General features: G+C 45.9%; 1 protein-coding gene and 2 pseudogenes across 16 annotated transcripts in view; 2 read left to right on the forward strand and 1 right to left on the reverse strand.

Annotated features, from left to right (window-relative positions):
- LOC141556266 (uncharacterized) overlaps positions 1–26,964 on the reverse strand; it is a 111,725-nt gene that overhangs the window by 6,915 nt on the left and 77,846 nt on the right. For 2 of the 16 annotated variants that reach the window (XM_074290247.1, XM_074290201.1), the window contains exon 1: positions 358–832. The exons of 12 other annotated variants lie outside the window; for them this stretch is intronic. Coding sequence is in view for 1 of the 4 variants with exons in the window: in XM_074290276.1 (XP_074146377.1) it covers positions 26,566–26,578 (13 nt within the window). In the remaining 3 variants the exon portion in view is untranslated. Of the gene's footprint in view, positions 1–357; positions 833–16,950; positions 17,040–17,732; positions 17,901–20,236; positions 20,506–24,514; positions 26,579–26,964 lie in introns of those variants that run through there. 2 more of the 16 variants (XM_074290243.1, XM_074290276.1) reach the window with 2 other exon arrangements.
- LOC141556351 (putative ATP-dependent RNA helicase DDX41 pseudogene) lies at positions 893–8,161 on the forward strand (annotated as a pseudogene).
- Positions 3,736–5,150, forward strand: LOC141552175 (PACRG-like protein pseudogene; annotated as a pseudogene).

A 26,964-nucleotide genomic window follows, 5' to 3' on the forward strand; every position in this document is an offset into this window, starting at 1 on the left:
CCCCTTAACTCCCCCAGAGCCATCCAGGAAACTGGCTGGTCACGTGGGAGGGGCGGAGGGTGACACGTGGAAGGAAGAGGAGGTGGAGGGAGCTTTTGGGGAGGGGGAACGAGAAGAAGAATAAGAGGGGAGGAGGGAATGTGGGACCCCCAGATCATCCGAGTCAGAGAGGGATTGGGGGAGCGGAAGCGGGGAAAAAAGGGGAGAAGGGAAGGCAGAAAGGGAGGAGAAGCAGCAAGGAAGGAGGGGCGGGGCGGTCCCACCAGGACCTTTGCCCCATTTCACCGACCAGACCATGGAGGCCAGGAGAGGGGGGAGAAGCGGGGGAGGGGCGGGGCGGGGGTCCAGGCGCCTCACCTTGCCCAGGATCCAGGATCCGCGCAGCCGCAGCGGCGGGGCCGAGAGTTTAATGGCCTCCAGAAGGCTTCCGGAGAGGCCCTAGAGCCACTTCCGAGCCGCGCGGGGCTCACAGGCCGGGGGCGCCGCCATTGGCTGGCTGCCGGAGGCGGGGCCTTCTCGGACGCGGCCCTTCTCCTGGGGCGGCAATTGAGGAAGGGGAATTCGCGCTTTTCACACGCCCCTTTCCTACTTTCCTTCCCGCCGCGCCTGGAACTTTGAGCCAATCAGAGGCGCCGCCGCGGCCGCCGTCCCGCCCCCAGGCTCCCTCCGGCGCCCCCTTCACTGCCCGCAGTTTGGGGTGTTCTAGCTCCCGGGGTTTTGTTCGGAGATTCTCGGGGTGGCCGAGGCAGAGTCACGAGGGGAGGGGGGAGAAGGGAGGGGCGGGGAGGAGGGCCCCGGGAGCGAGGGGGCGGAGCCACGGGGCCGCGCGCCCAGGAATTTTCTCTAATGGGGCAGTTAAGGGATACGTGCACACGTGTCCTGCAGCTTCCGTAACTCGGTGACGTAACAATCCCGTGACACGTAACCACGCCACTGACACTGCGTACGTTCGGGGTCCCTGGTTAACGCTCCCGCCCGGACGGGATCTCGCACTCTCTGAAGCGCGGCCCTGTGGCGCTTAACGGGCTCGCGGACAGCCTTCAGTCCCAGCCCGGCCGAGGCGGATTCATCGGGTCAGGGGTCAGCGGCGGATAGAAAGGGACGCGGGAGCTCCCCTCCCCCCCCACTCTTTCTCTCCTCCTATCCAGAAAACCTCTCCCCTCCCCCATCCCCGGCGCCGCTTCTGGCTCAGGTTCCGCCTCGCCCCTCCCAGCAAACCGCGGCCTCAGGCTTTCCCGCCCCAACCTGCACGTCTCCCACAAGCATCACCTTGTGATCACAGCGCCCCCCGCGGTGGGAGGGAGAACACGCAGGTCCTGCCGCTCTCCCCATCGCCCCCTCTCTGCGGCCTCCTTTCTACTGCATTTCCTTCCATCTGTTCTTCCAGGCTGCTGCAGCCTCGGGAAGTGCGGCTCTGGACCTCAGAGAAAGCCGGCCCTGACCCGGGGGGAGAGGGAACGTTCCCGAAGCGCGGCGGGGTCAGGAAGGGGCGGGGGCCGCGGGGCGCACGGAAGAGCGGGGTGACCCGGTTTTTATCCCAGAAGCTGCAGTTTCAGGCTTATGAAATCCGAGGTCACGAGTGTCAGTGACTCTGTCAGGTGGTTTTCGCCTCTCGCGGACGCCCCTTTTTGTTTCTTCCCCGTTCTGGGTCTCTTTGATGGCTGCCGCTGAACAAGGGACTGGGCTCCGGGGCTGCCCGGCCGCCTCCCTGGTGTGTGTTCCCACGAACTCCCTGAACTTTCCTGCCCTTCTTCTTCAAGGTGAACGTTGTTCCTGCGTTTGTGGCTCGAGCCAGGCACGCTTGCGCCGTTTGCTTGGCTCGGCCTTGAACAAGTAGACCGAGTTAGCGAGAAGTTTGACTTTGTTACCTTAGCCCGGCCTAGCCGGGAACAGCGGGCTTTCCCCCAGTGGTTCAGCTGCCACTGTATTTGTGGGCCAGGCGTTTGTAATTGTTTCCTGTAGTTCTCATGGTAACCGTTTGTGACCCGTAAAAGCTGGAAAATTTCTGATACAGCTTTAAGACAAAATTGATCATCGTTCAACTTCTTTCCTTTTTAGTTACAAGATCTGTGCGTGGGCCATTTTTCAGCACTGACCCCTGCAAACTCGGTCCCAACTTTTCCCCTCCTCCCCCACCTCCTCTCCCAGGTGGCAGTAGTTCCATACATGGAAGTACGGAAAGTTTCTGTTTCACTTCTTTCTTAAAGACGCCTCCTGAGACATCAACTTTCCTTTTTTTTATTTCCTTCAAACTTCCCACACAACGTGACCCAATTCTCGACCCCCCTCTCTTATGAGGCGGCCTCTTGTTTCCAGTGCCCGTATTTGGAACTCGTTAACTCCGAACCACCAAAAAACAAAACAGGAAATCCCACACACCCGAATTTCTCCATATCCTCCTTATTTCAGAAGTTTCTCCAACATTTTTCAACATTTTTGCCTCATCTCCCCGTGTGTATAAATTTAGTAGAATATAAACTAAGATAAAATAAATATGAGGTGTTAATACAAAATAATAATTCAGAGCTTACTTGAGGAGGCAGAAATGATTTAAAGTCTATGTAAAGCAGTTCTCCCTACAACAATCTGGGTGGAGTTTAGGGAAAAAAACGACTTTCCAGGGTAGTGGGTTTTTTTTTTTTTTTTTTTAATTTTAAAGCTTTACTGGATTGCCTTGGACCCCTGAACTGCTGAGAAGAACCAAGTCTTTCCAAGCTTCATCTCACAATCTTGCTGTTACGTTGTACGATGTATTCCTGGTACTACTTGTTTCACTCAGCCTCAGTTTGTGTAAATCTTTCCAGGCCTTTCCAAAATCATCTTGTTCATCCTTTTTTGTAGACAGTAATGTTCCATTACTTTCAGGTATTGAAGAGCATGCACTCACTTTCCAATCCTTTGCCACCACAGAAAGAGCTGCTACCAACTCAGGTTAGCCCTTTGACCTGATTGAAGTGCAAATACTTCTGGGGCAGAGGCTAAGGAAAGGACAAAAAAGTCCTGGGGGCAGCTTTGTAGACTTCAGTACCAGCCTCAGGAACTTTTGCCCGAAGGCCAAAGGGCAGATTGGACAGATGACCAGGGACAGATGGCAGCACCGGCTAGTTGAACTCTGGGCCAAGGTGAGATGAGCAGATCTGGGCCCTGCCTGTGGCGGTGGGTGAGGAGGGGGCATTTCATGCTGGCTGGCTGGGGTCCCCGAGAAAGCGGCTGCTTGTGGTCACTCTCTGAGTCCCTGATTTGGGTTGCAAGGGACAGGGATGTGCTGAAGCTTGCAGCCTCGGGAGACTAGTGGGAACACCCTGGGACTGAGCCCCTGAACACAATTCAGAAAGGAGGAGCTTGACTCAAAGTCGTGATTACAATTTGATTATAGTAATTACCTGAGAAAAAATAAAATGTAAGTAAAACTGAGCAAGCAAAGGAAAAAGAACCACAGATAACTACGAAGATCTGGGCTAGTATTCAGAGGAAGATAGGTTAAAAACAAACAAAAAACCCACTGGTGCTCTTCCTCAGCACTGTAGGACACCCGGCTGGAGCACTGGGTGTCCAAGGCCCGGGGCCAGGCGTCCGGACTACTCCCTGCCTGGGAGAGAGGCCCTGGGCTCCAGAGCCCTGTGGTGGGTCACCCCACAGAGGCCTGTGCTCCTGCAGGAGCAGTCACCGAGGAAGAATGCAGAAATCCGAGTCCTGGAAGCTGCTGCTGCTGCTGAGAAAGTGAGAAACTGACACTGTGAGCAAGGCCAGCAGCAGGGTCCCAATAAAGCCCAGATATGGACACACACAGACGGTCATCCTCCGGCAGCTCTCCGGCTCCTCGGCCTCCGCCCAGTGCTGAACTTCATCCTGAAGCTCTGGCGCGTCCAGTGCCAGCCACGCCACCTCTGCCTCGCCGCTGTTCCCTCCAGAGGAGCTATACCTTGCAGACAGGACATGGCTCCTAAAACAGGGCACAGTGGGACTGCCTTCTGAGCCTGCTCCATTTGGTGCCCTTCCCCTGGTAGCAGAAGGCCTGAGAAAGGCTGAACATCCCTATACATTTGGACCAAAAGAAGGTTATAAAGAACTACTTTGGGTTGGAGTGGCTGATGGAAAAAGCGGGCCATGGTTCCCCAGGCCGAGGCCTCTCCTGAAGGTGGCTCTAACTCCCTCCGAGGGGAAGTGCGGGAAGGGGCTGAATGCTTTACTTTGATCCAGGAGCGCTCCCGGGCCTTCTCTATGATCACCTGAAGCTTTTGCTTACAAGTCTTTCCAAAAGATTAATGGATAAGAAATTCTCAGAGCTCATCACCAATGCTTTGCAAAAGCTGGAACACCAGGGTGGAAGGGGCAGTCTGATTTATGATTAGCAAAGCTCAAATTCCACCTATTGTTCTATCTCCTCTTAAACCAAAGGAGTGATAAAGTGACTAAATGATGAGAGACTTCAGCATAAGAATCCATTAAAATAAGGTTCCTTTCCTAAATTGTAACTCCTGATTTACTATTTCTTAAATAGCATGATAAAATTTAATGCACAGAATTGATTCCATGAAGTCACAGTAAATACACATTCATCAGCATGGGAAAATAGAAAATAATGGAAAACTATTGAAAAGTCTTCTATAGTGCAATTTATGGGGTTTTTCAGGTTTTTTCCAGCCACATTGATTTTTATCGAGCCACACTTTTGGTTACGCTTCCAGCTTTCATGTTTATATTTTAGTTAGAATATCATTTAAGTGATTGCACTAGTTTTTCATAATTACTCTGTCATACTTTGATAGGTCTAAACATCCTACAAAGTAATAGAAATTAGTAAGAAATTATTTGGTAACTTAATGATCCATTATGGCTTGTAAACAGATATTTTTATAATGTGGAATGCTTGGTGAAAATAGAACATTTCAAAATATTGCTTTTTTTATTAGTATAAATTTCTATATGTTAACATGTAAATTATTATTTTACTACAACTGTAGATGAGTTTAGATGTTGTAATATTTTTTATATTTCCTTACTAGAGAAATATGACTTGCAGAATGGAATATTTAAAAATTCAACTGCTGAAATTCCAAATTGTACTCATAGAATTTTTGGTGTTAACTTGATAACTTTTCCCCTTAAGAGTACTTAATAAATATGTTATACTTCTAAAAAAAAAAAAAAAAAAACATGCCTACCACAAGGAATAATATCAAATCATCACAAGCAAAACAAAAAAAAAAAAAAAAAACTCTAAGAACTGAAAAAGGAATTTAAAAATAATTTTTAAAAAATGAGATCATGGGAAAAACAAACCAAAAGCTATCACATCTAACTTTTCTAAAATTCTATTTTTCTCTTTACCTTTTTTCTTATTTATTTCTGACAAAAGGTCTGGGGAAGGAAAAAGCGAAGGAGTCCCGCATCTCTCTCAAGAAAAGAACGAGAAGGATCCTTATGATATGGAAAAGCTGGGAACAGAGAGCAAGAGACCTCAGCGGGAGGAACATGGCACAGCCAGGGCCTGGCAGAGGAAGGGGACTGTGGGCCTTATGTGCCCAGAAAGAAGAAAGAAGCCGCTGCCGAAGCCATGGAGGGGAGAGGCCCAGGAGGAGCAGAGAGACAGGGGCAGAGTCCCGAGGAGATGAAGATTGCCTTGCCCTGGGCCCCCAGCCCAATGTCAGCCTTCTGGAGCAGCATCAGCATTGCAAGGAGGAGGCAGAGGCCCACAAAGAGGAGGCAAGTGTCTGCAAGGAGGAGAGAAATGCCCACGAGGTGGAGCCAAAAGCCTGCAAAGAGTCTGCTAAGGAGAAGCAGCTGAAAGGAAGAGAAGGTCTTGGAGAGCATGGCAGAAGGACTAGCTCTCATGTCAGTGAAGGAGATGGCCGGTGCAGTCACCTACAGGGATACCATCAAGAGCAGCTGGAGGCCCCTCAGTACTGCTAAGCACGCCTGCAACCATGCATGAGGGGATTCCCAACAAGTACCAGATCTTGGTGGAAGCAGAGGGGATAACCCCCCCCCAAAAAAAAAAGCTTCTGCAGCCATTGTGAGGGGCCTGAGGAAGAAGGGAATTCACCACCCGGCTCCCATCCAGATCCCGGCCATCCCTACCACTCTCTCTGGCCCAGACAGGATTGGCATTGCTCTCACTGGCTCTGGCAAGACATCAGTGTTCACTCTGCTCCTTGTCATGTTTTGCCTGGAACAGGAGACAAGATTACCATTCTCCAAGAGGGAGGGGCCCTATGGGCTCATTATCTGCCCTTCTCCAGACCCAGGGGATCTTGGACTATTACTGTCAGCTGCTGCAGGGAGACAGCTTCCCCGCCTTGTGCTGTGCCCACTGCACTGGGGGCACGTCAGTCAAGGAGCAGATGGAAACTCTCTGGCATGGGGTGCATGTGACAGTGCCCGCCCCTGGACATCTCATGGACCTCCTACGAAGAAAATGGTGAATCTGGACGCTTGCCGCTACCTGTCCTGGACAAGGCTGACCGAATGATTGATGTGGACTTGGAGGGAGATGTAAGAACCATCTTCTACTCAAAGGGCCAGAGACAGACCCTGTTCTTTGTGCTACCATGCCCCAAGAGATCCAAAACTTTGCTAAGAGTGCCCTGGTAAAGCCTGTCATCTTCAATGTGGGCCAGGCAGGGGAATATGTGAGCAAGAGGTCAAGGTGGTGTACCTGCTAGTATCTGCAGAACACAGGGCCACCAGTGCTGATTTTTGCAGAGAAGAAGGCAGATGGATGCCATCCATGAATACTTGCTTCAGAAAGGGCTGAGAAAAGCCATGTGGGATTTACTGCCCGACAATTCCAGGGGAAATGACAGAAGCAGAACGAAGATCTGTATACAATATTCTTTGATCTGATCCAGGCTTTTGATACAGTTGGTCATGGAGGCTTGTAGAAAATGATGAAATGTGGTTGCCCGGAGAAGTCCAGCAGTATTGTATGCCAGTTTCATGCCAGCATGCTCCCAAGGGTCTGGATGATGGATGATGCTCTCCTGCTTCCATAGTCACCAGTGGAGTCTAACCGGTCTGTGTGCTTCCTCCCGTGCTTTTTAGCTTGATGCTGTCAGTGATGTTGACAGACGTTTTCAGCAAGGATGAAAATGACCATGCAGACACCAAATTATCTCCCTAAATTGGAGGAAAAGTTGGCGTGTGACTTTTTGCAGGCGATTTTGCACTCAGTGCAGCCTCTGAAGCTGACCTACACAGAGTGGGGATTCTCTGCCCCTTGTGAAAAGAGGGAGGCTCTCCACCAATCCCCTTGTGAAAAGAGGGAGGCTCTCCACCAGTCAGCACTGCACTATCTAAATGAGGAACCACTGGTTATAGACAGCAAAGGGAGAAATGTGGAATGCTGGGAATACATTCATTTACCATGGAAGTCTGTTTTTCAACGTTGTGCACAGGGATGGAGCTGTTGACATACAGACTGCAGAGCCAACTCAATGTTTTCAGATTCTGAAGGAAAGCATGGGAGAGTTTGCCTGTCACACTGACGGTCACACAGCTGCTGTGCTGACCTCATTGGTACAGGCTTAGGAAACCCGGACAGTCCACCAGTGCCACACCAGGAGACGAATCACTTCCGTCTGAATTAGGAAGATTCTGAAGATCACCTGGCCAAATAAGGGACTGGATACCTGAGAAAGATCTGAACTTCCAAGCATTCGCAGAGTGCACCATTTGAATGCCAGGCAGAGGTTTGTTCAAAAGAATGTTTATGGCGAACTCCCAAGTGCTCACACAGAGGGCCAAAGAAAGGATGCGATACTCTCAAGATGTCTCTAAAGAACTCTGATATCCATTGTGAGATATGGAAGATATACCAACCCAAAGCTGTCTCACCTGGCCTGCCCACAGCAAAGAAGGCACTGTGCTCTCTGAGCAAAGCAGAATCGCAGTAACTTAAAAGAAATGGGACTTGCTCAAATTTGTGCCCAACCAGTGAGAAAACATTCTGAGCTCCTATCAGTCTGATCAGACACAGTGTACATTGACCCATCGTTTTAGTCCTTTACCAGTACAAAGGACAACAAGGGACACTGCTTGAGGATCAGGATTGTCTTTCCCCTTTTGTTGTATGCTCAGGCCTTATCACATGGTATGTTCTCACATATATGTTGATTTCCTTCCACAACACAATAAATCATAAAGACAAGCAGAAACCAAACAATATCCAAATGCGTCTGCGTGCCTGTAACACAGCATCTGAGGTATCCCACCTTCTTTGTTCAATGCAGGTTTATTGCCTGTATTCGAAATCCAGCTATTTTGTCCTCTGTCATTAATATATTTGTTACAAACAATATTCTCCACTTTGTTAACTGACTCTCCTGTCAGTTCATATGAGTTGTCTTACTTCTGAGTTTCTTATTTTCAATTTCTTCTTGTAAAATATGACTTAGTTACATGCAAATAGCATCAGTAGTTCCACCCTTTTCAAAATAATTGAATAGTAAGTAGTTTGGGAAGGAGGGCACTAGCAGTAAATGTGATCATCAGAGGCTTCAGGTAGAACTGGGTATTAGAAATGTCTAGATTTAGTACATATTTTAATAACTGAATTTCAACCTAATTAGTTTCATTTATAATCTTACCTATGTGGTTTTAAGTACTTAAATCTATTACTCTTCAAGAAGGGGCCCATAGAGTAGGAGGCTTAAGGCACCCCCCAAACTGACCCTTTGTGGAGAGGGAAAGACCAGAAGTGTCACATGTTGTACATTTGGGGGAGGATTTATCAAGGGATTTGTTCATTGTGCAGATGTTTTCCCTCCTTTTCTAAAAAATCAAAGTATTATTTATTTTGTGGCACTACTGCAGGAGAGTTGTTGGTTTGGAGCCAGACTAAGGGCACTCAAACAAGATTCTTTTAGTCAAAGCTTTAATTCGCCAAAGTGGGTGAGCCAAATAGCAAATAGAGTCAAGGGGAACAAGGCAAAATTTTGGCTCTAAGCCATGTTAGCAACACTAAGGGTGCTGAGACAGAATCTTTTTCAGAAAGCCACAGGATATGATTAAAAAAAAAAAAAAAAAGTCAGTTAAAACAGAAACTTGGTTACCTGAGTTCAAGCAACAGTTTACTGGGCAGGTGTTCCTTTTATGAGCCCAGCAAGTATAAATGCAATAATGTTAATGATTTTAGAAAAATGTTTATGCTGGTAATTTTCATAGACTAGGCAGAACTTTCTTAAGCTAGTGCTTAGCATGTCCCCTCCTCCAGTCCCTAGAAAATGGAAAGTTTGCTCATAAGAAAAATACAGCAATAAAAGTTTGTTTATGAAAAAATATGTAATAGAGATACACACAGCAGAGGGTCCGTACCCATGCAAAAGTGAACTGAACTCTCCCAGGTTATATGGCAGGAGGAGGATCTCCCCAGGAGTTCGAGGATGCCTCCATTGTCCATCTCTAGTGAGGAAAAGGAAAGAGGTTGTTTTGGGGGATTTTTCTCTTAGTGTTGCTGCCAAGGCTCTTGCCTGAGACCTCTTTAATCAGCTGATCCTTCACCTGGGAGATGGTCATGTATGCCCCTGACAGCCAGGGTGGCTTCAAATAGGGCTGAGGAGTCGCCCATATGGCTTCGGCTGCCTGACAACTCCAGGAGAAACACCGCGAGCAGGACAGAAGTCTGGTGACAACGTCCATCAACCTGACCCAGGATCTTCATTCTGACAATTTATGAGGCCTTATGGAAGATAATGACAAATTGGGTTGCCTGGAGAAATGCTTTATGGGGGTCCCAGATGGGATGATTGAGTTCCCCAGTCACCAATGGAGTAAAGCTGTACTTCTAACATTTTCAGCTATATCAGAAGCTTTCAACAAGGACAAAAAAGGCATCAATTCAGCTACAGCACTGATGATAAATTGACTTCAATGACTCGAAAAGGCTTCAAGCCAAAATTAACATGGGGGGAGAGTTGAGGTGAGACATTTTGTTCACAGGATGGGGCTCTCAATGCAGGTTCTGAGGCTGGTATTCAACCAGTTATGGTTTTGGCCTGACACAATTCCAAGAGAACAGGTTTCCCAGCAGCCAGCAGCACTTGTGTTAAGCCCGAGTCCTTGATCTTAGAAGAGGAGGGAAGAGGCAGGACTCACATGGATGGTCCAACATGGAGTCATTTACACCGAATTCTCTCAGCCTTACATACCCTAATACAACTATACCACACTGTGCCTATGGGACCACATAAAACTTGCTATCATGTATAGATGTCTCTTTGCCACTTGGTATCTCTCTGCTTTAATTATGAAGCAGGTTGTCACTCCCCCTGACTTCTCAGGAAGGCTGAGAGACCTAAGGAGAAGTGGGGAGCCAAACCAGACACTGTCAGTAGGATTCCTTTTATTGGAACCAAGTGTCTTATACCTCACCCAGGGTTCCCCAGTGTCTCTGCCCTCTACAGACTCAGAACTCTGTTACATCAAAGGGAGAAATTCCCGAATGCTGTAGATGACGTCACGTACCTTGGCAGTATACCTTCCAGGGAGACATATGTAGATAATGAGACTGATGAACCCCAGCTAGTTCAGCATTTCTGAGGCTCCAGAGAAAGTGAGAGAAGAGTTCTTAGGCTGCCTACCACATTAAGGCAGTTGGGTGATGTGGTGGATAGAGCACTGATCCTGGGATCAGGAAAATTCATTTTCATGAGTTCCAATCTGGCCTCAGACACTTAGTGGCTGTGTGACCCTGCACAAGTCACTTAATGATGCTCGCCTCAGTTTCCTTATCTGTAAACTGGACTGGAGAAGGGAACGATAAACCACTCCAGTAGCTTTGCCAAAAATCAAAAATCGCAGGACAGCTCAGTGGCAGCAAGAACAAAAACTAAGCTGAAGAGAAACGTTTTCCTAACAGACTATTTTATGGAGAACATTCACAAGGCAAGTACTCACACAGTGGTCAAAAGAAGCAATACAAAGACAATCTCAAGGTCTCCCTGAAGAGCCCTGGATTTGATGGTAAGACATTAGAGGCCCTGAAACAGAACTGACCAGCAGGTTGTGTCCACTTCAAAAAGGACACTGTGGTCTCTGGGAAAGCAGAGCTCCAGTAGCCCAGAAGAGAAGTGAGCTGTGCAAATATCTCCACTCCAGATGTTCCTAGGACTACTTAAGCCTGACTTGCAGTAGAGACTTCAAGGTGATATAGATCTGCTGAGAAAAACATGGGAGAGAAGAGGTATTGGACTGAACAACAAAGTGAAGGTCTACAGAGCCCTCGTGCTGACCTCAGGGTTGTAGCCAGGGAAACCTGGATTGTCGAGCACCACGCCCAGAAACAGAATCCCTTCCATCTGAAATGTCCTAGGAAGATTCTGAAGATGACCTGGAAGGATAAGAGACCAGACCTAAGATCCTTTTTCCAACTAAAATGCCAAGTTTAACCAACCCTACTCCACAGGGCACAGCTTCAGGGGTGGCCACTTTGTTTGAATACCAAATGTATGCTTGCCAAAAAGGTTATTTTATGGAGAAGTCCCAGAGGGCAGACACTCACAAGGTCAGAAAGTGACACAAGGGCACTCTCAAGAACTTCAGAATTGATTGTGTGCCCTGGGAGACAGTGAGACAGGCCACCCAGCATGGTGTGCCCTCATCAGAGACAGTGTTATGCTCTATAAGGAAAACAGAAGTGAACTACCTCAGAAGAAACACGAGGTGCACAAGGTTAAAGGAACCCCCCAAATGTTCATTGGGACTTTGGATCTGACCTGTGGAAAAGCATTCTGAGCACTGGTGCTCCCGCAATCAGCCAACTGTAACTGGACTCCAACATAGTACTGTCCTTTTGGAGGACATTGACCAACCGAGCAGCCCTCATGAGATATGCTGTACTTTGACTCTATAAAATTTTTGTCCTTTTCAAGTATGAAGGATAATATCCAGTGTCTTCTGAATACCTTTTGGGTACTTTTAACAGTTATTTTTTTCTCTAGGACTATAAAGAAAGGTGTAACAGGGGAAAAAATTGGTCTAAACCCAAGTTGTGAAGCTGAAAAAGGTCACAAAGTTGCTGATAAGCTACAAGATGATCTGTACAGGAGACCTCTGGTCTGGAAAACACATGGTCATTTATGTCAATATTATATAAACTGTAGATCAATATCATGTAGAATTATATGTTAAGTTTGGTAAAGAAAAATTGCCAGAGTTATGTGAGCAAGGACATAAAAGTTGCATTGATTTAGAAAGGATTTTGTCCCTTGCATGGGGTATGTGCACACACGTACTCAGTCTACATGTATGCATTCTGTAATCTATAAACTTCTACTTGAGATACTTTCTGCCTCCTGATTTACATAACTCAACACAATCAAACCTATTGGACAAGAAAGAATGAATGGATAGTGTGGGGAGCTGAGACAAAAGTAAATAGAAGAATGGGGGGCAGGGAGCCCCATGGGGAGGAGATTGATTCTAGTAATCTGCCCCCCATTGAGAGTGTCGCCCTTGACTGTACTCACTCAGAGGCTAATTCTCCTTTCTGCCTGAATGGATCTTCTCACAGGTGCCCTTCCTTTCTGCTACTTCATGTAGACCCTCCTGCTCATTCACCTGAACTTTATAAAGTTTCCTCCTATTTGAATCTCCAGCCTCAAATCTCCGCCCACTCCATTTCATCCTCTATGAGTCACTGAAGTGATTTTCCTACAGCACAGGTAAGACTGTACCACCCCACTTGCCCCTCCTCTTGGAATTCTAGTGCTCCCTATTTCTTCTAAAATCAAATACTTGACTTTTAATGCTCTGCACAAACCTCAACTGTAGTTTAAAAGCCATTCTTGTGTGAGCCTCAGAAGGCCAAATTACTTATGTGGGCCTGGTTTCCTCATCCATAAAACAAGGGGGCTAGACTCCATAGACTTCCATCAACATTTAAGTCCGTGACTTTATAATAACATGGGGGCCCAGCCAACAAAAGCCCCTCAGCAAAGAAAATGAGGAAGCAAAATATCAACATTTTAAGGACCCATGGTGTCATCCTCTATATTGACTTAAGACAACCAGGAGACTAACACCTTTTTAGTGTTTTATTGTGAATTTATTTTCTTAAATATTTTCAAATTGTATTTTAATCTGGATCAGCCCATTAGATTGTTTTGCTTCAATGATTAAATTAATTGGATTTTTCTCCATTATGAGTTCTATAATACTGAGGATGTGCTGTGAGCAGGACTGCATTCCTCCTGAATTCTGGGTATAGGCTTTCCAACATTCGGTGTATTTGTAGGGTTTCTCTCCAGTGTAAATTCTCTGATGTTGAGTTAGTATTGTGCTCCAGAAAAAGGCTTTCCAACTATCACTGGATTTGAAAGGTTTCTCTCCAATGTGAATGTTGAAGTGTTATGTATGACCTGAGTTCTGGAGGAACATCTTCCCACATTCAGTGCATTCATATGGTTTCTCTCCAGTATGAGCACTGCTGTGATTGGTTAAGAGCAGACTTCTGAGAGAATACCTTCCCCCACACAGTGCACTAATCAGGTCTTAGTTCCTTATGAGTTCTCCGGTGATGAATCAGGATGGAACTTGTTTGGAATGTCTTCCCACATTCACTACACTCATAGGGTCTCTCTCCAGTGTGAGTTCTCTGATGTAGGGTCAGCGTTGAGGGTGAAAGGCTTTCCCACACTCACTGCATTTGAAAGGTTTCTCTCCAGTGTGAATTCTGAGATGCTCTGTAAGATTTCCTTTGTTCCGGAAGGCCTTTCCACAGTCACTGCATTTGAAATGTTTCTCTCCAGTATGAATGTTGCAGTGCTGAATGAGTTCCGATTTCAGGCGGAAGATCTTCCCACATTCAGTGCATTCATATGGCTTCTTTCCAGTGTGAATTCTGTAGTGCTGTGTAAGATTTACGTTCCGCTGGAAGACCTTTCCACAGTCACTGCATTTATAGGATTTGTTTTCGCTCTGAATACTGGAATGTTGAGTCAGGTCTGCCTTCTGACAGGATGGCTTCTCACATGAAGACATTTCAGAGCACTTTTTGCCCATATGACTTCTCTGCTGCAGAGTAAGTTCGTTATTCAGGAAATTTTCATGAAATTGCTCTTCGGCATGAATTCCAGATGTTTTAATGGGGTCCAACCAGAATGGAAAACTTTCTGACATTTCTTCCCCTCAGAATAGTTCCTCTGTGAACAGATTTGAGTGCACTGTCTTTAGTCTGACACCATGCTGAAGATCCATTACTACAGATAGTCCCTGTTGTGGGACGAGGACTGGCTTTGGGCTGGAGCTTTGGCTGTATTTACAGGATTCAGAGGCTCTGACTTCAACAAGAGCTTCTGTTTGGATTTCTTTCCCTTGTCTGGAATATTCCCCCTCATTGTTTTGTTCTTTCTTAAACCTGCCATGATGCTCCCAGGCTTTTCCCATCTCAGAGGTACAAGGGCCATCCCTTAAGGATTTGGTTGGGGATAAGTCCTTCATAGAAACACTTAACTTTGGAGTGGACTCCTTGGTCTGAGGCCTAGTGCCCCCATCTGAAAGAAAGGAAAAGCAGAAGTGCTTTTTCATTGGCTGAATAAGCTTTGCTCTACAGTTCACTTTCTCAATATTCCATCTATTATAAGCACTTTTAAGCATGTTTCCACTTGAATTGAAATCAATTCTGATGATTTCCACAATTTCTTTGAATTCACCAGGCCTATTCTTTCATATAACCCAATAATATTATATTAGGTGAATATGCAAAAACTGATGCAGAAAATGTCAAATTAATGAAAGCAGGAACAACTGCTGGTTCCCATATACCAAAAGGAACAAAAGAACTTAAAGTATTTTTTCACGAAAATTCTCATCTGAAAATCACCCCTGAGGTGTCCTGAGAGTGTGACCCTTGGGTCTAAGAGGAAGCTCTGGGTCACTCTTCCACTGCAGAGTTCCCCCTGGCTCTGCAAAAAGGTAAAAGCAATTCAAAGTTCCACCCACAGAGTAGAGTACTGCTCATTCAGGAAGCACCAACAGAAATGAATCATGTCCACCCGTCCCTACCCAGTGACTTTGGTATAAAGAGACAACATCATCCAAACAAACTACAGGAATGGAGGAAAATTACCTCCAAGATCTATGAGAGGGAGAAGGTTCAGGACCAAAAAGGCCACTTTCAGGGTGCCCATTTTCAGGCAGTCACAAACTCTGGCTCACTCACTCACCTAAGCAGCAAGCTCTTGAGACACTGTCCAGTGGAATCCCATGTGCTCTCCCTGACTCCAGCTGAGAGATCACGTCCCCATTGGACTCCACAAGACCTAGTCATGAGAAAGTGATGGAAAGGAAGGGTCACCTCCCAGCCCAATCTCCACAGACCCCTAGCAGCAAGCTTGAAAGCCCAGGGAGGCTGTGGAGGAGCATCCAGAGACATCTGAAGGGGGAGCTGGTTTGTTTGGAAAGATGCAGAGATGGGACAAATCAGGGAATTGGGATCAGAAAGACAAAGAACTCACTTGATCCATTCCAGTCTGAGGTATCTGGGGGCTTTCCTGACTCAAGTCCTTGCTCTGGGACTTTAACAAGTCTCTCTGGCAAGAAGGAACAGAGCTGGGGCTGGGGTGGGGATCACCCCAGGGAGAAATTAATTTCCAGACACACAAGCAAGAGCCCTTCATCCAGGACCAGGGAGAACATGGGCAGCCTGGCTTTGGCCCCTCTGAAATGAGCAAGGGCTGGGGTTTCTTGAGAAGCCCTTCATGAGCACATCCTGGGGCCCCAGAGCAGCCCTTCTTACCCAGGCAGACCAGGCTCCTGTAGTTCTCCAGCATCACGTCCCAGTAAAGCTCCTTCTGGGAGGGGTCCAGGAGGCGCCACTCCTCCCGGGTGAAGTCCACAGTCACATCCTGGAATGTCACCGACCCCTGAAACAAATACATTTGTGCCCGGTCAAGGAGGGGGAAGGGAGAGGCAGGGCTCATTCTCACTCTATTCTAGTTTCACAGAACATATTAAAAGCAATTTTTTTCTCTTGCTTAATTGTATTTTTTAATATTTTTATGCTATATTATTTTTGCAGATACAAAATGGTTTTCAAAATTCATTTTTGTAAAGTTTTGAGGGCCAAGTTGTTTCTTCCTCTCCACTTCTGAAGACAACAAGCAATCTCATATAGAATATATGTAAGTTTGAACATCATATATAATCAGTGAGTCTTATTGGGGGAAAATATCAGAAAAAAAAAAAAAAGTGAAAACATTCCTTTGTTTTGCTCCTCATTGAGGCTTCAGAGCTTTTTCTCTGGATAGGAAGGACATTTTCCAGCCCAAGTCCATTGGAACTGCCTTGGATCAGCGCATGGCCGAGAAGAACTAAGCCTGGCCCAGCTGATCACTGCACATTCTGAAAGCAAAGCCTTTAGGGGCCTCAGGCTGGGCCAGAGCCTGGATCAAGTAACCAGAGAATCCTCTTTGAAAAAGAGCAGTCAGAAAGGTCTCCCTGGGCCAAGCTCGGGGCTAATTCCTGGGATACAAAAAGGGCAAAAACTGTCCCTGACTCAGGGAGCTCCCAGTGCAGTTGGGAGACAACAAGGCCCAGAACAGCCCTGAGTGGGGATGGGAGGCCCTGAGCAGCTGAGGGGCAGGAGGGGAGCTGGGAAAGGCAGGGCTTGAGGTGAACCTGGAACAATAAGCCAGAGACTCCCAGAGGAGAAGGGGAGGGGAGAAAAGCATTCCAGCCAGGAAGGGGAAACCAAGGCAGAAAACAGGCCAGTTTGGGTGGACCCCAGGAAGCATGGAGGAGTGACACACTAACATTGGTGAAGGGCAGAAGCAAAGCCATGGATACAAATGGAGGATTTTATCTGAGATCCTGGAACAGGAAGGGCTCAAACCACGGGGACCCAGTGACTGAAAGGTCTCAGGTGCTCTGAGGTGGGAGAGCTTTGGAGAAAGGGCCTGACTGCCCTGTAGGATCTAGGTTACCTGTCACAAAGGGTATGATTCTACTCACCTAGGAGGCCCGGATGGCGAGGACCGTAGGGGCAAGGATGGCCCTCCTTTCCCCTGCCCCCCTGCATGTGGGGTCCCTGAAGGCTGAGCCTGAAAGGAATAAAGAACAGAGAACAGGGTTGGCCTTTTGCCCCTCCCAGCTCCCAAACCTCCCTCTGCTTTGGAGAAGCCCACAAAGAAGCTCACATAAAGGAGGGGGGGGGGGAGGGTTGTCTGTTTCCAGGGCGCAGATCAACTAAACCTGCACTGATGAAATGCCTGCTGCATACATTCGTGCATTCTGGGGTGTGAGGGACAAAATAAAGTCTAGATTTTCCCTGCCCCTTTAACTCCCCCGAAGCAGCCTGAAAACTAGCTGGTCACGTGGGAGGGGTGGACAATGACACTTGGAAAAAAGATGAGGAGAGGATGGGGAATGGAGCTCTAGGGGAGGTGAGGAGATGAGGCCGAGGTCCTTTCCCAGGCCATGGGGGAGAGGGTAGTGTGAAGAAGAATAAGGGAGGAGGGAACGTGGGAGCCCCAGATCATCCGTGTCAGAGAGATAGTGGAAGCAGAAAGAGGAGGAAGAGAAAATGGGAGAGGGAGAAATCATGAGTGGGGGGAAATAAAGGGGGGGAAAAGGGGGAGAATGAAAGGGAGAAAGGGAAGAGAAGCAGAAAGGAAGGAGGGGTGGGGCAGTACCACCAGGACCTTTGCCCCATTTCACAGACCAGACCACTGAGGCAAGGAGAAGGAGGAGAAGCGGGGGAGGGGCGGGGCGGGGCGGGGGTCCAGGCGCCTCACCTTGTCCCGGACCCAGGACCAGCGGGCCATACCCGCCTCCAGATGGCTCCGGGAGAGAGGATCTAGAAGCAACTTCCGAGCCCCACAGAGGCTCACTGGGCCGGGGGCTCACCCACTGGCTGGCTGCCGGAGGCGGGGCGTTCTTGGACCCAGGCCCTACTTTGCAGGCTGCAATTGAGGAAGGGGGAATTAGTCCCTTTCATACTCTCCTTCAAAGTGCTGCACCTGGAACTCTGAGCCAAGCAGAGCCGCTGCTGCTGAAAGGCACCCAGGCTCTCCTCCAGCTCCCCCCCTTTCACTCCCACTAGTTTTTCAGGGAAGTCTAGCTCATGTGGTTTGATCAGTGGTTCTGGGGTGGCCAGAGGATGAGTCACGAGGGAAGGGGGGAGAGGAGTGAGGGGGCGGAGCCACAAGCCATGCTCCCAGGAATTTTCTGTAACAGGCAATTAAGGGATACAAATGTGTCCTGTAGCTTCAGTAGCCAGGACACTTAATAACTGTGATAGATAATATCGCTTTAATAGCCCCATTGATACATAATAACCCCATTGACCCAATAGAGCCCTTGATACATAGTACATTGGGGAGTATTTGGTCTTTTTTTTTTTTTCCCCCTGAGGCTGGGGTTAAGTGACTTGCCCAAGGTCACACAGCTAGGAAGTTTTAAGTGTCTGAGAGCAGATTTGAACTCCGGTCCTCCTGAATTCAAGGCTAGTGCTCTATCCACTGAGCCCCTTAGCTGCCCCTGGAGTATTCGGTCTTAAGTGAAGGGTGGACTGGATCCCAACGGCCTGATCACTGCCAGAAGCTCCTGGGACTCCTTGGAAGTCTGCTAAAGACACCAAGAGTCCTGCCTCTGTGAGCGCCCCAGTGACCTCGTACCAGGGGATGCTTCGATCACTAAGGCCACTGTTACAGACATTACATATTAACTTTCTTAGTATTTTTCCCAATTGCATTTTTAACATTCATTTCAAAAAATTCCTTCCTCCAAATTAGTATGGCAGAAAGTAGGCATAGACCCACACCTAACACCATATATCATAATCAGGTCGAAATGGGTTCATGCTCTAGATATAAAGAATGATATTATAAACAAAACAGAAGAACATAGGATAATTTACCCCTTTGTGATCTTTGTGACCAAATAAAAACTAGAGATCATTATTGATCACAAAATAGATAATTTTGGTTATATTAAGTTAAAAAGCTTTTGTACAAACAAAACTAATGCAGACAAGATTAAAAGAGAAGCAATAAACTGGGAAAACATTTTTACATCCAAAGGATCTGATAAAGGCCTCATTTCTAAAATATATAGAGAATTGACTCAAAGTTATACCAAGCCATTGTCCAATTAATAAATGCTGAAAGAATATGAACAATTTTCAGATGATGAAATTGAAACTATTTCTAATGACATGAAAATGTGTTCCAAATCACTATTGATCAGAGAAATGCAAATTAAGACAACTCTGAGATACCACTACACACCTCTCAGATTGGCTAGAATGACAGGAAAAGATGATGATGAATGTTGGAGGGGCTGTGGAAAAACTGGGACACTGATGCATTGTTGGTGGAGTTGTGAAAGAATCCAGCCATTCTGGAGAGCAATCTGGAATTATGCCCAAAAAGTTATCAAACTGTACGTACCCTTTGATCCAGCAGTGCTACTACTGGGCTTATATCCCAAGGAAATGCTAAAGAAGGGAAAGGGACCCATAAGTGCAAAAATGTTTGTGGCAGCTCTTTTTGTGGTGGCCAGAAACTGGAAACTGAGTGGATGCGCATCAATTGGAGAATGGCTGAATAAGTCGTGCTATATGAATGTTATGGAATATTATTGTTCTATAAGAAATGACCAGCAGGAGGATTTCAGAGAGGTTTGGAGAGACTGACATGAACTGATGCTGAGTGAAATGAGCAGAACCAGGAGATCACTATACACTTCAACAACAATACTGTATGAAGATATTTTCTGATGGAAGTGGCTATCTTCGACAAAGAGAAGATCCAATTCAGTTCCAATTGATCAATGATGGACTGAATCAGCTACACCCAGAGAGGGAACACTGGGAAATGAATGTGGGCTACTTGTATTTTGGGGTTTTTTCCAAGGTTATCTTTACCTTCTGAATCTGATTTTTCTTGTGCAACAAGGTAGCTGTATAAATATGATCAATATGTTGGATTTAAGATGTATTTCAACATATTTTACATGTATTAGACTATCTGCCAGGAAGGGGGAGAGGTAGGAGAAAGGAGGGGAAAATTTAGAACAAAAGGTTATGCAAGGGTCAATGTTGGAAAAATTATCCATGCATATGCTTTGTAAAGAAAAAGCTTCAATATCCAGACACTGTCAACAGGATTCCTTTTACTGGACTAAAGGGGCTTATACCTCACCCAGGGTTCCCCACTGTTTGTGCCCCTCTACAGACTCAGAACTTGAAGTTACATCAAAGGGAGAAATTCCTGATGCTGTGGATGACATCACTTACCTTGGCAGTATACCTTCCAGGGAGACATATAAACATGATGAGAGTGATGAACCCCAGCTAGTTCAGCGTTTCTGAGGCTCCAGGAGAAAGTAAGAGAGAAGAGTTCTTAGGCTGCTTATAAAGTAAGGCAGTTGGGTGATGTGGTGGATAGAGCACTGGTCCTGGGATCAGGAAAATTCATTTTCATGAGTTCCAATCTGGCCTCAGACACTTACTGGCTCAGTGACCCTGTACAAGTCAGGTAATGCTGCTAGCCTCACTTTCTCCATCTATAAAATAGATTGGAGAAGGAAATGATAAACCATTCCAGTAGCTTTACCACAACTAAACTACCCAGATTTCCAACCCTACTCCACAGAGCACAGCTCCTTGGGGTGGCCATGTTGTTTGAATGCCAAATGTATGTTTCCAAAAAGATTATTTTATGGAGAAGTCCCACGGGGCAGACACTCACAAGGTCAGAAAAAGTGACACAAGGTCTCTCAAGGACTTTAGAATTGATTGTATGCTCTGGGAGACAGTGAGGCAGGGCCGCCCAGCATGGTGTGCCCTCATCAGAGACAGTGCCATGCTCTATAAGGAAAACAGAAGTGAATTAGCTCAGAAGAAACACGAGGTGCACAAAGTTAAAGGACTTCATTGGGACTCTATGGATCTGCCCTGTGGAAAAGCATTCTGAGCACAGGGTGCTCCCACAATCAGCCAACTGTAACTGGACTCTTAACATAGTACTGTACTTTCAGAGAACAAAGTTACACCAAGTCAAAATTCTGGCAATGAGGTTGTTTTAGACCTTTGCAAGCATTTCGGGGTCTCTTGCATAACTTTTTAGTGCTATTAACAGTTTTTTTTTTTTTTCTGTAGGACAATAAAGAAAGCTGTAACATAGGACAACAATTTGTTCTAAACCCAAGTTGTGAAGCAGAAAAAGGTCACAAGATCTGTACAGGAGACTTCTGGATGATCTGGAAAACACATTGTCTTGTGTCAATATTATGTAAACATATATCATGTAGAATTGTAGAACTGTATGTAAGTTTGGTAAAGAAAAATTGCCAGTTATGTGAGCAAAGACATAAAAGTTGCATTGATTTAGAATTTTAGTCCCTTGCATGGCCTATGTGCACACACGTCTCAGTCTACATGTATGCATTCTGGCTCCTGTTTATGATAGTCTATAAACTTCCACTTTAGATAATTTCTGCCTCCTGATTTATGTAACTGAACAGTCAAGTCTATTAGACAAGAAAGAAGGAATGGATAGTGTGAGGAGCTGGGACAGAAGTGGAGGAGAAAGTGGAAGAGAAAGAGAGCTTGACTGAGACTAGAAGAAAAGGGAAGTGGGCACAAGGGAAACGACATATTGAGGTGAAACTAAGTCTCTTTGAATGAGTTTGTGCCAGAGGCCCCCAGTTCGTCTCTTAAAGGCATAAGGCAATTTGAGGAGAGCTCCTTGTCCACCATTAAAAACATTTCTCCTCAGGGGCCAGTTGGCCTAAGGTTCATGAATCATCTGCACTGACCTCGCCACAAGGCTGCTGCCCCATTTCCTTCAGCATCTGTGGCCTTCCTCTTTACTTCCAGGGATCACCCTGGGTTTGGAACCTGTAGGCCCTGTTCAGGAAAGATGATAAAGTACTAACAATAGGAATCCCCTTGAATTTGATCCTAGACTTTTGTTCTTCTGGAGGGAAATGGAATTGTTTGGGAGGAAAGGAGAGTAGATTTCAATATAACAGGAAGAAAATCTCCCGACAATTAGAGCTGATCTAAAACAGAATGAGGTGAGGTAAAATGCAGGAGGTGGGGAGGTATCCATCACTGAGCCTTCAAGTGGAAGCTGACATTGTGTAGGGGTTTCTGAAGCTGGGATTCCCTTTCTAGTACAGATTAGGTGAGATGCCTTTTGAAGTTTCTTATAATCCCCTAAAATGGATTACTTCTCAAGAACAGTGACTTGGGCCATGTTGGGCTGCTGGGGCCAGGGAAACTGCAGGTCTATGGAAGAGCCCTCATGAAGGGGGATTTCTGCCTGTAAAAGGGCTGGATCTCATGAGCTTGCAGTGCCCTTGCATCTCTGGTATTGTTATACATACATCTCTAATACTCTGTTATTGGGTTGGGGCAGTGGAAGTGGGAAGGCAAGGGGATTCCCAAGTAATTCATGGCCAGTGATAGCACAGAGAGAATCATCCTGAGCTGCAAGTTGTCAGGCTGGGACTGCATAGCCCGAGGTGAACACAAGATGCAGACAGGAGGGGTCAGGATAAAAGTTTTAAAACGGGAGTTAGAACAAGCTCAGATTACATCTTACTTCGGACACTTACTAGTTCTGAGACTTTCCCCATCCATGAGATGGGGACCATGCTAGCACCCACTCCACAGAGCTGATTGTGGATCAACTGTGATAATACATCCAGCTCTTTGCAAGCCTTCAAGGACTGCAGAAATGTTCCAAGCGTGAGAACATGAAGGCCACAAGTCTTCTAGGCCATGGGCCTGCTATCAACTTGCACATCACAATCACTCCTATCTGGAGCCCAGAATTATGATGGAAAGAAAATGAATTTTGGCCTAATATAACAGCCTGTGCCACCCCCAGAGTCCCTGCTGTCCCTTGCTGATGACACAGGGATATACATGTGCTCCCAGATCAGGAGGAGAAACATCCAAGCAGGTAAAATGAGCCTCTGAAGAAACTCCAAATTTCTTTGATCCCAAAAATTTGCCTTGAAACACTGTAATGAGCCAGAACTCTGGAGAAGCGTATTTGAAACAATTCTTACAACAAGGTGTTAACTCAGTGGAATTGATGACAATGGTTCTCTAGTTTAGCAGGGGGGGTTAAGAGTTCTCTAGTTCACTATGATTGATTTAATCTTACAACAAATAATGGTTCCCTTGTGATATGATTGGCTTATACTCAGTATGATGAATGGATTTAACTGTAAAAGAGTATTTAAGACGTCAGAGTCAGACAGAGACAGATTTGGAGACAGACTCAGAGAAGACAGAGGACTTGAGGCTGGAGCTCAAGCCCATTGGAGCCAAGGAGAGACATTTCATCTTCATCAGCCTCATGATGGTTGGCCTATCCTCCTGCTTCCCCCACTGAGACCAAGGCCTGTCTGAAGGGGTAATATTCTCTCTAAAATGTAATGTTCTCTGTTGAGGTTTTCTTGGGGTCTCTGGGAGCAGCCTTCATTTCAGTTCAGTAATCACCACAAGTGCAGCCAGGGGTTAAATAAATCCTTTATTGTCTCCTGCAAAGTCCTATCTCCTTCACTTGGGGCTCAGCTACTTTTCTGGAGACCTTCTGGATCTTGGTTTCAGTGGAGAAGCCAAGGAGAGCCTGCCACCCCTTCTCTGGTCTTCCCTCATTCTGATTCTGGCTGAGTTTGTCTGAGCTTATATGCTCTCTTATCTTAGGTGTGCATCTTGTGGAACTATAGGAAGTACTAAGTGCATGTACTGAACTAGAGAACTGTTAAGCACCATGCTAAATAACCATCATCTCTCATCAATTCCACTGACTTGGCACCTTGTTTCAAGTTCTGGCCCATAAGATGAAGCGACTCCAGAAAGCTAGCCCTGGCCCAAAGAAAGGAGACAGACTGTGAAGGAGATAAGTATTTGGACTTTCTATCAACTGGCTATTCTCGTGATTACTCTGCGGAAATGAAGGCTGGTCCAAAGACCTCCAGAAAGCAAAATCTCCTTTCTGCCTCCATAGATCTTCTCACAAGTCCCTTTCCATTCTACTACCTGGTGTAGACCCTCCTGCTCACTCACCTGAAGTCACTTCCTATTTGAATCTCCAGCCCCAAATCTCTGTCTACTCCAGTTAATCCTCTACAAATCACCGAACAGATTTTCCTATACCACAGGTACGACTGTCCCACCCCACTGCCCTCTATTTGAAATTCTGGTGCTCTCTACTTCTAGGACCAAATATTTGACTTTCAAAGCTCTGCACAAACCTCAATCTAGTTTAAAAGCCATGCTTGTGAGAGCCTGAGAAGGTCATTTACTTTATCTGGTTTTCTCATCTGTAAACAAGGGGGCTGAACTCCAGGGACTTCCTTCAACATCTAAGTCTCTGACTTTAAAATAATAAAATGAGGGCCCAGTCAACAAGAGCCCCTTTCTTTTGGACAAACAAAGATGAACTAAAACAAGATGATCTCAGCAAGGAAAATGAGGAAGCAAAATCTCAACATTCTAAGGACCACGGAGTCATCCTCTATATTGACTTAAGACAACCAATAGACTAATATCTTTTGTGTTTTATACTGGATTTATTTTCTTACATATTTTCAAAATATATTTAATCTGGATCAGCCCATTACTGTTTTCCTTCAATAATTAAATTAATGAGGTTTTTCTCCATCATTAGTTCTATAGTACTGAGGATGTGCTTTGATTAGAAGAACTGCTTACCCCCATTAATTATATTCCTAGGATTTCTCTCTGACGCGTATTCTCTTATGTCAGGAAAGACCTGAATTCTAGGTGTAGACTTTCCCACATTTGGTGCATTCCTAGGGTTTCTCTCCAGTGTGAATTCTCTGATGTTGAGTCAATGCTGTGCTCCAGAAAAAAAGATTTTCCCACCATCACTGCATTTGAAAGGTTTCTCTCAATTATAAATTCCGAAGTGTTCTCTAAGATCTGACTTTTAGCGGAAGATCTTCCCAAATTCAGTGCATTCCTATGGTTTCTCTGGAATATGAGTCCTATTGTGATTGGTAAGAGCAGACTTATCAGAGAACGCCTTCCCGCATACAGTGCACTGATGAGGTTTTAGTGCCATATGAGTTACCCAGTGCCGATTCAGATTGGACCTTGATCGGAATGTATTCCCGCATTCATTACACACATAAGGTCTCTCTCCAGTGTGAGTTCTCTGATGTATGGTCAGCACTGTGCGCCTGGGAAAGGCTTTCCCACAATCACTGCATTTGAAAGGCTTCCCTCCAGTATGAACGTTGAAGTGTTGTGCAAGATGTGACTTCTTACGGAAGATCTTCCCACAATCGTTGCATTTAAAAGGCTTCTCTCCAGTATGAATACTGCTGTGATTTGTAAGAGCAGACTTATGAGTGAAGGCCCTCCCACACACGCTGCACTGATGAGGTTTTAGTCCCATATGAGTCACCCGGTGCTGACTCAGGCAGGAGCTTGAATGGAATGTCTTCCCACACTCACTACACTCATAGGGTCTCTCTCCAGTGTGAGTTCTCTGATGTATGGTCAGCGTTGTGCGGGAAGGAAAGGCTTTCCCACAGACACTACACTTAAAAGGCTTCTCTCCAGTATGAATACTAGTGTGAATGGTAAGAGTAGACTTTTGAGAGAACGCCTTCCCACACACACTGCACTGATGAGGTTTTAGTCCCGTATGAATTCTCTGGTGCTGAGTCAGATTGGAATTTGATTGGAATGTTTTCCCACACTCACTACACTCATAGGGTCTCTCTCCTGTGTGAATTCTCTGATGCACAGTCAGTGATTTGTTCCAAAGAAAGGATTTCCCACAGTCGCTGCATTTAAAAGGCTTCCCTCCAGTATGAATGTTGCAGTGCTGAATGAATTCCAATTTCAGGCGGAAGATCTTCCCACATTCAGTGCATTCATATGGCTTCTTTCCAGTGTGAATTCTGTAGTGCTGTGTAAGATTTACGTTCCGCTGGAAGACTTTTCCACAGTCACTGCATTTATAGGATTTGTTTTCACTCTGAATACTGGAATGTTGAGTCAGGTCTGCCTTCTGACAGGATGGCTTCTCACATGGAGACATTTCAGGGCACTTTTTTCCAATATGACTCTTCTGGTGTAGAGTAAGTTGATTGTTCAGGAGGAAAGAATTCCCGTTTTCATGAAACTGCTCTTCAGCATGAATTCCTGATGTTTTAATGGGGTCCAAATCAGAATGGAAAGCTTTCTGACATTTCTTCCCCTCAGAATAGTTCTTCTGTGAACAGATTTGAGTGCACTGTCTTTGGTCCGACTCCATGCTGAAGCTCCTTCTCTGACTCTCACTGTTATGGAGATCCATTAATTCAGATAGTACTTGTGGAACGAGGACTGGCTTTGGGCTGGAGCTTTGGCTGTATTTACAGGATTCAGAGGCTCTGACTTCAACAACAGCTTCTGTTTGGATTTCTTTTCCCCGGCTACAATATTTCTTTTCATTGTTTTGCTCTTTCTTGAACCTGCCATAATACTCCCAGGCTTTTCCCATCTCAGAGGTGAAAGGATCATGCCATAATGAAGTTGTTTTGGAAAAGTCTTTCATAGAAACACTTAACCACTCCTTGGTCTGAGGCCTAGTGCCCCCATCTGAAAGGAAAAGCAGAAATGCTCTTTCAATGGCTGAATAAGCTTTCCTGTCACTTCACATTCCCCAATATTCCATCTATTATAAGCACTTTTAAGCATGTTTCCACTTGAACTGAAATCAATCCTGTTGATTTCCACAATTTCTTTGAATTCACCAGGCCTATTCTTTCATATAACCCAACAATATTTTATTAAATGAACATGCAAAAACTGATGCACAAAATGTGAAATTAATGAAAGCAGGAACAACTGCTGGTTCCCATATACCAAAAGGAACAAAAGAACTTGAAGTATTTTTTCACGAAAATTCTCATCTGAAAATCACCCCTGGAGGATCCTGAGAGTGTGACCATTGGGTCTAAGAGGAAGCTCTGGATCACTCTTCC

The sequence above is a fragment of the Sminthopsis crassicaudata genome, chromosome 1 (assembly GCF_048593235.1).
Source record: "Sminthopsis crassicaudata isolate SCR6 chromosome 1, ASM4859323v1, whole genome shotgun sequence".
NCBI lineage: Eukaryota > Metazoa > Chordata > Mammalia > Dasyuromorphia > Dasyuridae > Sminthopsis > Sminthopsis crassicaudata.